Source organism: Solanum lycopersicum, chromosome 8, assembly GCF_036512215.1.
Source record: "Solanum lycopersicum chromosome 8, SLM_r2.1".
NCBI classification, from domain to species: domain Eukaryota; kingdom Viridiplantae; phylum Streptophyta; class Magnoliopsida; order Solanales; family Solanaceae; genus Solanum; species Solanum lycopersicum.
This window is the reverse complement of record NC_090807.1, coordinates 17,938,213-17,949,893: the sequence shown is the minus strand read 5'-3', so window position 1 is coordinate 17,949,893 and position 11,681 is coordinate 17,938,213. Positions and strand designations below refer to the sequence as shown.

Here is an 11,681-nt window from a genome sequence, read left to right as displayed (position 1 = left end):
AAACGCTCAATCATAAACCGAAAAACAACCTACACACTAACCCTTATCCTAACCCTAACCCTAACTTCAAACCCTAAATTCTAAACCCTAAGTCCCGAATACCCAACCCAAACATTAAAAACTAAACCATGGATTTTAAACCCAAAAATCTAGTACCCAAAACCTAAAACCCAGAAAAACCCAAAATCATAACCCTAACCCTAACCCTTATTCCTAACATGTACCTTAAACCTAACCCTATCCTTAAACCTAACACTAAGCCCTTAACACAAAGCCCAAAGTACCAAAACACTAACATTAAACACTAACCATATATGTTACAACTCAAATCCTTAATCCCAAACCCTAAAACATAAAATACATCCTAAACGCTAACCATAACCCCAACATTAACCCTAACCCTAACCTTACCATAAACACTAAACATACAACCTAATGTGCAAAAACCAAAACATTAAACACTAAACCCAAAAACGTATGAAAACCAAAAACTCTAACCCTAACCCTAACCCTAACCCTATACCATAATCCCGAAACCTTAAGACCAAAATACCAAAACTCAAACATTAAATACTAAACCATAGATTTTAAATCTCAAATGATAAACCCTGAACCATAACTCCTAAAAAAAACTACACCCTAACCCTAACCCTAATCCTAACCCTAACCCTAACCTAACCCCTAACCCGTAAACCCTAAAACCTAAATAAAAAAAATGATAAGGCCAAGGGGTGTTGCTAAGCCCCTGACCCACTACAAGGGTCGTTTACAAAAAAAAAAAAAATTTAAAAAAAGGCAAATAAAACGTAAGTCTATTATATGAAAACCCAAACATTAAAGACTTAACCAAAAATTTTAAATCTCAAATACTAAGCCCTGAAACACAAAACATTAAAAAAAAAAAGCAACACCCTAACCCTTATCCTAACCCGAACTCTAATTCCCAAGTCCAAAAAAAACTCTATGTCAAAAATACAAAAACCCAAACATTAAACACTAAAAAATCAATTTTAAACCTCAAATCCTAAAACATAAAAAGCCTCAACCCTAACCTTATCTAAACACTAACCCTAATCTTAACCCTAACCGTAACCATAAACTAGTAACCCAAAATTCCAAGCCCAAAATACCAACACTAAACATTAAAAACTATGCGGTAGAATTTATTCCAAAAATCCTAAATTCCAAATCAAAAAATTCTAAAAGAACCCTAAACCCTAAACCTAAACTGTCACGACCCAACCCGATAGGCCGTGATTAGTGCCCGTTTTGGACACCCATATACAAACCTGCTAAGTATGACCAACTGGAACTAAGACAATATGGAATTTAATCAAATCAAGCCAACCCCAACGTCATATATATATATAAGAGGACTTGTCTAATAAGGAGTCATAACCATTCAACCATAACAGCATACGCGAGCCGACAAGGCTGCCACTATTCAAAGCATAATGATGTACGCAGCCGACAAGGCTGCCCCTGTACAAGCAGACATCCCAAACAAACCATGTCCAGACCATTATCCAAAACATATATATACAACCCACATAATGTCCATAGACCTCTAAGAGTACATTACTGAAACTCGACGGGACAGGGCCCCGCCATACCCATAGACGAGCAAAAGACTGCACAAAAGTTATGTACCAAAACGACTGGGCTCCGGAACAGTGGAGCTCTCCCAATCAGCGGAGTAGATATCCTAGGCGAGAGGATCAGCGAACTGTGCGTCTACACCTGCGGGCATGAAACGCAGCCCCCTGAGGAAAGGGGGGTCAGTACGGACAATGTACTAAGTATGTAAAGCATAAGGTAAAGATGACAAGATACCAATATGGCAACTCGAAACAAAATATCGCTACACATATACTTTTTAAGTGAAAATCATGCATATATTTAACATTTAAGGTGCCCAGCTTCCCTAGTAAGGGGCTCGGCAAAATAATCATCACGTCATCTCCGTCATCATCATCATCATAACCATCCTCATCACCAATCATATATATAATATACATACCCGGCCCTCTAGTGAGGAACTCGGTGACATATGCAAGAAACTCCGCACGAACATTACCCGGCCCGGGACTCGGTGAAATGATAAATGACTCTATGCACGAGCAGAATATTATGAGCAACCATATGCAATTAAAATCATTTCTTATAACTCAATAGAACAATCAGCGTGAACCAGCAAGGAGTATTACCAAAGATTAATGTTTTATCAAGATTATGAACCTTTAATACGATATGAAAACGTAAAATTTTAATGACTCTAAGAAGCATTACCATACCATAGATATTAGAGATCATCATAGCCTTAGACATAACCGATATATAGAGGAATAATTGTGGAAGCAAGAATATACATCACCTAGACGCTTTAGAGGTAAGTGTCAAATCTGTCCGGTATTCGCTTATTTTTAAAAGTCATGCCAAGCAAAGAAAGAAGGGACAGCGTTACATATCGTATAATCGAGCCGCACGTCCAATATTTACTGCTCAAGCTATTAATCTATAACAAGCAACAATCGTGCCGCAATTAGATAAACATCGTGCTTTACTTTCTTGTAAGCTAGCTAATAATCTAACGAAAATTCGGCAGCACCTCCCCTATTTTCCTTACTTCGTCCCAATCCGACAACAATCCAAATTATCCACAGCAATACCAATAAAACATATAACCCAAAGAATCATATTAAACAACCCCCTCCCCAAAACAGTTCCATCTCGGCAACTATATCAGCGAAGCAACGACACACCGAGTGATAACTCGTTTTATAATTCGTAACACATCTACCTTATCGTATTCATCCTTTGGAGTATATACTCATAATCACATTCAACATATACATAATGCCAAAACAGAATTTTCCTGCAGTTTGCTTTAATCAAAACAGCCCAAGCATCAACACGACACCACTAATAATCCGATTATGGTTTCCATTCATACTTAGTACATTCAATAACTAAAACAAACTTCCTAAGCTACTGGTCACGCCCCCTTCTTAAAATTAATGGATAATTAACAAGGGTATTCTAAAGAATTAACACACCAAACAAGGAGATTACTAACCAAATTATTTGCAGCTGCTGGCCAAGAGTTGCAGGGTTGGTTTCTCCATTTCCATGGCTGCCTAAGACAAGTGGTGAAGAAGAAGATGATATGCAGCAATGCATTTCACCACTTTATATAGCATGGAGTGGATTTCTCCACCTCATTTAATAGTATGAAGTGGAGGCAGCCCCCCTCTACACCTGTCCACTAAGGCCAGCCCACAATCTGATCCCTTTTTAATTTTTTTGCCTTGAGTGGTGGGGCCCATTGAATTAAATCAGTCCAAATTAGCCACTAATTAATCCCTCACTTAAATTTAATGGCACTTACATTAGTCAACTCATACTTAATATCACATTTGGAAATAACATCCTTGCCTAATATTTCTTTACGTCTTCTAGATCACGATGCGCACTACGTATATAAAAAAAATACGAGGCATAACATCCTTCCCCCCTTAGGAACATTCGTCCTCGAATGTTAAGTTAGCGTCTTGCAAAAACAAATTCCAGCGAGGTCTCTCTAAAAGTTATACCTATCAACCTGCATTCCGTAACTTACAGATGCCTCACAGCTACATAATCTCATTATCTATCAATATAGTCAAGCTAGGAATTGAATTACCTGCAGGTACGGGGAACAAGTAAGGATACTTATTCTTCATTTCGTCTTCTGCTTCCCAAGTCATCTCCTCCCTATTGTTATTTTGCCACAACACTTTGACGGAAGCCACATCCTTAGTACGTAACCTTCTAACCTGACGATCAAGTATAGCCACGGGTTTCTCCTCATATGACAACTCCTCTGTTACCTGAATATCATCTACAGGGAATACTCTAGAAGGATCACCAATACATTTACGTAGCATCGATACATGGAAGACTGGATGTACCGCCTCCAAATCAGATGGTAGATCCAACTCATAGGCAACCTTGCCTATCCTACGAACAATCTGATAAGGCCCAATGTATCTCGGACTGAGCTTCCCCTTCCTGCAGAATCTCATCACACCCCTCATGGGTGATACCTTCAGGAATACCCAGTCACCAATCTGAAACTCCAAATCTCGATGCCGATTATCTGCACATGACTTCTGTCGACTCTGGGCTGCTAATAATCTTTCTTGAATAAGCTTCACCTTGTCAACAGCTTGCTGAATCACATCCGGGCCTATTAACTTAGTCTCGCCAACATCAAACCAACCAATAGGTGATCTGCACTTCCTCCCATATAAGGCCTCGTACGGTGTCATTTGGATACTAGAATGGTAGCTATTATTATAGGCAAACTCAATGAGCTGCAAGTGGTCATCCCAGCTACCTTTGAAGTAAATAATATAGGCCCGCAACATATCTTCTAGTGTCTGAATAGTACGCTCAGCCTGCCCATCAGTCTGAGGGTGAAATGCTGTGCTAAGGTTCACCTGTGTCCCCAATCCCTTCTGAAACGATCTCCAAAAGTTGGCTGCAAATTGAGCTCCTCTGTCTGATATAATGGACGTGGGAACCCCATGAAGTCTCACTATCTCCCTGACATATAACCTCGCATAATCTTCAGCCGAATAAGTAGTCCTGACTGGAAGAAAATGGGCCGATTTCGTCAGCCTATCTACAATAACCCATATAGAGTCATACTTCCGTTGAGTGCGAGGTAAGCCTGTAATGAAGTCCATATTAATCATCTCCCATTTTCAAGTCGGGATCTCTATCTCCTGTAATAATCCACCAGGCTTTTGATGTTCGATCTTGACTTGTTGACAATTTGGGCACTGAGCAACAAACTCTGCTATGTCCTTTTTCATGCCATCCCACCAATATATGCATCTGAGGTCATGATACATTTTTGTTGACCCTGGGTGAATAGAATAACGGGCAGAGTGTGCCTCTCCCATAACTTGCCGTCGTAGCCCCGCAGTATCGGGTACACACAATCTGCCTTCATATCGTAACACTCCATCAGGTGTAACCTTAAATGGGGTCTTTTCCTTTTGAAGAGCTGCATCTCTATACTGTGCCAGAATAGGGTCCTTGTATTGGTGTCTCTTTACCTCATCTATGATTGAGGACTCAGCAACCTCTCGAATAGAAACTCCACAATCTTCCAAATTAGCTAGACCGACTCCAAGGCTGGATAGCCGCTGAATCTCCCGAACCATATCCCTCCTTTCTGGTTGTACATCTGTCAAGCTACCCATGGACTTACGGCTAAGAGTATCTGCTACAACATTCGCTTTCCCTGAATGATATAAAATATCAACATCATAATCCTTTAGCAACTCTAACCACCGCCTCTGTCGTAAGTTCAGCTCCTTCTGTTTAAAGATATATTGGAGACTCTTATGATCTGTATAGATGTCCACATGGACACCATATAAATAATGTCTCCATATCTTCAAGGCATGAACCACGACCGCTAACTCCAGATCGTGAGTAGGATAGTTCTTTTCATGCTTCCTAAGTTGTCGGGAGGCATAGGCTATAACTTTGCCATGCTGCATCAATACACATCCTAGCCCAACACCCGAAGCATCACAATAAATAACATAGCCGTCTGGTCCCTCTGAAGAGTTAGGACTGGAGCTGTAGTCAATTTGTCTTTCAATAGCTGGAAGCTTCGCTCACAAGCATCTGTCCACTGGAACTTGGCTGCATTTTGAGTTAGCCTTGTCAAAGGCACTGAAATTGAGGCAAACTATTCTACGAATCTCCTGTAATATCCTTCTAACCCCAAAAAACTTCGTACCTCAGTAGGTGTCGTAGGTCTGGGCCATGTTTTTACTGCCTCAATCTTCTGCGTATCTACCCGAATACCATCAGCTCCAATAATATGCCCCAAGAATGCCACTGAAGTCAACCAGAACTCGCACTTAGAAAATTTAGCATACAACTTCTGGTGCTGAAGCACCCTAAGTACCGTCCTTAAATGATCTGCATGCTCCTCTTCTGAACGTGAATAGACCAGAATATCGTCTATAAATACAATAACAAACATATCAAGGAATGGTTTAAATACTCGATTCATTAAATCCATGAACACCGCTGGAGCATTAGTCAGCCCAAAAGACAGCACTCTAAACTCATAATGCCCATATCGGGTCCGGAATGCTGTCTTTGGAATATCTGCCTCCCTTACCCGCACCTGATGATAACCTGACCGCAAGTCTATCTTTGAAAAACACTTTGCACCCTGCAACTGGTCAAACAGATCGTCAATCCTTGGGAGGGGATACCTGTTCTTTATTGTAACTTTGTTCAACTGCCTATAATTAATGCACATCCGCAGCGACCCATCCTTCTTCCTCACAAACAGTACTGGTGCTCCCCAAGGTGACGTAATAGGCCTGATGAAGCCCTTTTCTAGCAAATCCCTTAATTGCTCTTTCAATTCTTTCAACTCAGCAGGTGCCATTCTATAAGGAGGTATAGATATAGGCTGGGTATCTGGCAGCACATCTATAGTAAACTTTACCTCCCGTTCTGGAGGAAGTCCTAGAAGTTCCTCGGGGAATACATCAAGAAATTCATTAACTACCGGGATTGATTGAAGAGTCGGTGCCTCTGCCTTTATGTCATGCACCCGAATCAGATGGTAAATATAGCCTTTTCTAACCATCTTCCCGGCCTTGAGGTACGAAATGAACTTACCTTTCGGCGATACTGTACTTCCCTTCCACTCTATAATCGGTTCCCCTGGAAATTGAAATTGAACTATCTTTCCTCTGCAATCAACATTAGCATAACAAGCAGCCAACCAATCCATGCCCATGATAATATCAAACTCAATCATATTTAACTCTATTAGATCTGCTACGGTATGACGACTATATATAGCTACTGAACAATTCCTATATACTCGCGTAGCTATGACAAAATCTCCTACAGGTGTAGCTACCTCAAATGGTTCTATCAACTCAGACTCTATTCCGATCCTACTAGCAACAAAGGGAGATATATATGATAAGGTGGAACCTGGGTCTATCAATGCATACACACTTCGGGAGAATAGTGATAATATACCTGTGATCACATTAGGTGACGTCTCTTGATCTTGCCTATTAGTCAAAGCATATATACGGTTTGAGGGACCGCTAGAACTGGAAGCTCCACCACGTCCTCTACCACGGCCTGCTGGTGCCTGAATACCCTGCCCCGTAGGGCGCATAGCCACAGAAGAAGATGAACCAGCAACGGACCCTGTAGGCTGTGCCATACCACCTGCACTACCTCTAAGGTGACACTCCCTCATAGTATGGCCCTGACGGCCGCAAGAAAAACACGCACCTGTAGCCCAATGACATTCTCCAGGATGGGACTTACCACAACGAGAACACCGAGGCAAAGGTGGCCTCGACTGGCTCAAACCCCTGCCCATTTGTGACCCTGACGCCCTAGAGCTCTGACCAGGTTCCGAATATCCCATACGATCGAACCCCCTACCCATGAAACGTGGGGGTGCACTCTGTGCTGGCTGGGAAGAAAATCTAACATGCTGCTGAGACTGCCCGCTTTGAAACTCGTCAGGATAACCTGCTGATCTAGCCCTCTTATGCTGGCCTCTATTATAATCTCTATCTGGCTGACGTCCCCGGTGCCGATCCTCTACCCCCTGTGCATATGCCTGCACCCGAGCAATGTCCATACCTGGCTGAAGAGTCACTGCCATACAACCGTCAATCAGATAACGATCCAATCCCATCACATAACGATGTACCCTGTCTGCCATATCAGCCACAATAGTAGGCGCATGCCTAGCCAATGAATCAAACTCGAGGCTATACTCTCGAACGCTCCTGCCATTTTGCTTCAAACGCAAGAATATATCGACTCTAGCTCGCTTCATTTCTGGAGGCAGGAAGTGGCCCTGGAAAGCCTCCACAAATTCATCCCATACCGCTGGAGGGGCACCCTCACCCCTAGATAACTCCCAAGACTCATACCAATTAATAGCTACATCCCGCAAATGATACGTAGCCAACTCTACAGACTCGGTCTCCGAAGCCTTGATTATCCTCAATGTACGCTGTATCTGACGAATAAACTCTTGCGGATCATCCTGTGGCCTTGACCCAAAGAACTCTGGAGGATTACAACTTAAGAAGTAACGAGCCCTTAAGCTATCAGATCTGTCCGCATGATCAACTCCTAGTCCATGCCTGCGAGCTTGATCTTCCACTAATCTAGTCAGCAATTGAACCACATCTCTCATGGCCCTATCCTCCGCCCCTGACTGAGGAGCTGGAGGTTCAGATGTTGGGGCCTCGGGGGCTGGTGGTGTCCCCCGAACTGGAGCTGCTGCTGCTCTAAGCTCTTCTGGCGGTGGGGGTGTAGCAGAGCTCTCCGACTGGAGCATAATACCAGGCATAGACTGGGCACGGGCCCTAGTAACTCTCCGGGTCTGACTAGTACCTTCTGCTACCGATTTTCCCTTCTGGGCGGCTGTCGTTTTCTTTGGAGGCATAGCTGAAAACACACGGATTTGTTAGAGAGGGATTATCCTGTTAATATAGCTCTATCGCACGATCTAGAATAAGAAGAAAGAATGACATCCTAAATGTCCTGTAGCTTCCTGTTTATAGATGTGGTGCACAACACACCGATAAACAAGACTCTACTAGACACGGTCTGTAGACACTTCCGACGAAGAACCGCTCTGATACCAGTCTTTGTCACGACCCAACCCGATAGGTCGTGATTAGTGCCCGTTTTGGACACCCACATACAAACCTGCTAAGTATGACCAACTGGAACTAAGACAATATGGAATTTAATCAAATCAAGCCAACCCCAACGTCATAAATATATATAAGAGGACCTGTCTCATAAGGAGTCATAACCATTCAACCATAACAGCATACGCGAGCCGACAAGGCCGCCACTATTCAAAGCATAATGATGTACGCAGCCGACAAGGCTGCCCCTGTACAAGCGGACATCCCAAACAAACCATGTCCAGACCATTATCCAAAACATATATATAAAACCCACATAATGTCCACAGACCTCTAAGAGTACATTAGTGAAACTCGACGGGACAGGGCCCCGCCATACCCATAGATGAGCAAAAGACTACACAAAAGTTATGTACCAAAACGACTGGGCTCCGGAACAGTGGAGCTCTCCCAATCAGCAGAGTAGATATCCTAGGCGAGAGGATCACCGAACTGTGCGTCTACACCTGCGGGCATGAAACGCAGCCCCCCGAGGAAAGGGGGGTCAGTACGGACAATGTACTGAGTATGTAAAGCATAAGGTAAAGATGACAGGATACCAATGTGGCAACTCGAAACAAAATATCACTACACATATACTTTTTAAGTGAAAATCATGCATATATTTAACATTTAAGGTGCCCAACTTCCCTAGTAAGGGGCTCGGCAAAATAATCATCACGTCATCTCCGTCATCATCATCATCAAAACCATCCTCATCACCAATCATATATATAATATACATACCCGGCCCTCTAGTGATGAACTCGGTGACATGCAAGAAACTCCGCATGAACATTACCCGGCCCGGGACTCGGTGAAATGATAAATGACTCTATGCACGAGCAGAATATTATGAGCAACCATATGCAATTAAAATCATTTCTTATAACTCAATAGAACAATCAACGTGAACCAGCAAGGAGTATTACCAAAGATTAATGTTTTATAAAGATTATGAACCTTTAATACGATATGAAAACGTAAAATTTCAATGACTCTAAGAAGCATTACCATAGATATTAGAGATCATCATAGCCTTAGATATAACCGATATATAGAGGAATAATTGTGGAAGCAAGAATATACATCACCTAGACGCTTTAGAGGTAAGTGTCAAATCTGTCCGTTATTCGCTTATTTTTAAAAGTCATGCCAAGCAAAGAAAGAAGGGACAACGTTACATACCGTATAATCGAGCCGCACGTCCAATATTTACTGCTCAAGCTATTAATCTATAACAAGCAACAATCGTGCCGCAATTATATAAACATCGTGCTTTACTTTCTTGTAAGCTAGCTAATAATCTAACGAAAATTCGGCAGCACCTCCCCTATTTTCCTTACTTCGTCCCAATCCGACAACAATCCAAATTATCCACAGCAATACCAATAACACATATAACCCAAAGAATCATATTAAACAGCCTCCTCCCCAAAACAGTTCCATGTCGGCAACTATATCAGCGAAGCAACGACACACCGAGTGATAACTCGTTTTATAATTCGTAACACATCTACCTTATCATATTCATCCTTTGGAGTATATACTCATAATCACATTCAACATATACATAATGCCAAAACAGAATTTTCCTGCAGTTTGCTTTAATCAAAACAGCCCAAGCACCAACACGACACCACTAATAATCCGATTATGGTTTCCATTCATACTTAGTACATTCAATAACTAAAACAAACTTCCTAAGCTACTGGTCACGCCCCCTTCTTAAAATTAATGGATAATTAACAAGGGTATTCTAAAGAATTAACACACCAAACAAGGAGATTACTAACCAAATTATTTGCAGCTGCTGGCCAAGAGTTGCAGGGTTGGTTTCTCCATTTCCATGGCTGCTTAAGACAAGTGGTGAAGAAGAAGATAATATGCAGCAATGCATTTCAGCACTTTATATAGCATGGAGTGGATTTCTCCACCTCATTTAATAGTATGAAGTGGAGGCAGCCCCCTCTACACCTGTCCACTAAGGCCAGCCCACAATCTGATCCCTTTTTAATTTTTTTGCCTCGAGTGGTGGGGCCCATTGAATTAAATCAGTCCAAATTAGCCACTAATTAATCCCTCACTTAAATTTAATTGCACTTACATTAGCCAACTCATACTTAATATCACATTTGGAAATAACATCCTTGCCTAATATTTCTTTACGTCTTCTAGATCACGATGCGCACTACGTATATAAAAAAAATACGAGGCATAACATTAACCTATCCCTAACACAAACCCTAACCTAGTTTTATCCTTAAGCCTAACCCTAAATCTGAAACCCTAAACCCAAAGCCCAAATACCAAAACCCTAACATTAAACACTAAACAATAAATATTACAACTCAAATCCTTAAACCCAAACCTAAAAACCTAAAAAACAACCTAAACCCTTACCCTAACCTTAACCCTAACCCTAACATAAATCCTAAACCCCAAGTTCACAATACCAAAATCCAAACATTAAAGACTAAACCATTGATATTAAACCTCAAATCCTACACCCTTAAACCAAAAACGTAAAAAATCCCAAAACATTAACCCTAACAATAACACTAACCTTAATGATAACCCTAACCCTAAACAATAACCCTAACCTTAATGCTAACCCTAACCCTAAACCATAAAACTAAAACCCTAATCCCAAAAAAAAAACCCAAAATAACAAAACCCAAATATTAAATATTAACCATTGATTTTAAACCTCAAAATGCTAAACCCTGAACCATAAAATCTAAAAAAACCAACACCCTATCCTTAATCCTAACCCTAACTGTATACGTGAACCCTAAACCTATGTTAAAAAAAACTAAGTCAAAAATACAAAAACCCAAAAATTAAACAATAAACAATATATTTTTCAACTTCTTATCCTAAACCATAAACCCTAAAACCTTAAAAAGATTTAAA

At 41.3% G+C, this 11,681-nt stretch overlaps 1 protein-coding gene across 6 annotated transcripts in view; it reads right to left on the bottom strand.

Moving 5' to 3' along the window:
• Nucleotides 1-1,407: 1,407 nt before the first annotated feature.
• LOC138337666 (uncharacterized) overlaps nt 1,408-11,681 on the bottom strand; it is an 85,130-nt gene continuing 74,856 nt past the window's right edge. For 2 of the 6 annotated variants that reach the window (XM_069287891.1, XM_069287892.1), the window contains exons 2-3: nt 9,143-9,232; nt 5,615-8,517 (exon numbers count right to left, since the gene is read on the bottom strand). In XM_069287891.1, the coding sequence (XP_069143992.1) occupies nt 5,750-8,515 (2,766 nt within the window). In that variant the 5' untranslated portion in view covers nt 8,516-8,517; nt 9,143-9,232 and the 3' untranslated portion in view covers nt 5,615-5,749. Of the gene's footprint in view, nt 1,741-5,614; nt 8,518-8,872; nt 9,233-9,558; nt 9,601-9,953; nt 10,002-11,681 lie in introns of those variants that run through there. The other 4 variants (XM_069287895.1, XM_069287893.1, XR_011211060.1 and 1 more) reach the window with 4 other exon arrangements.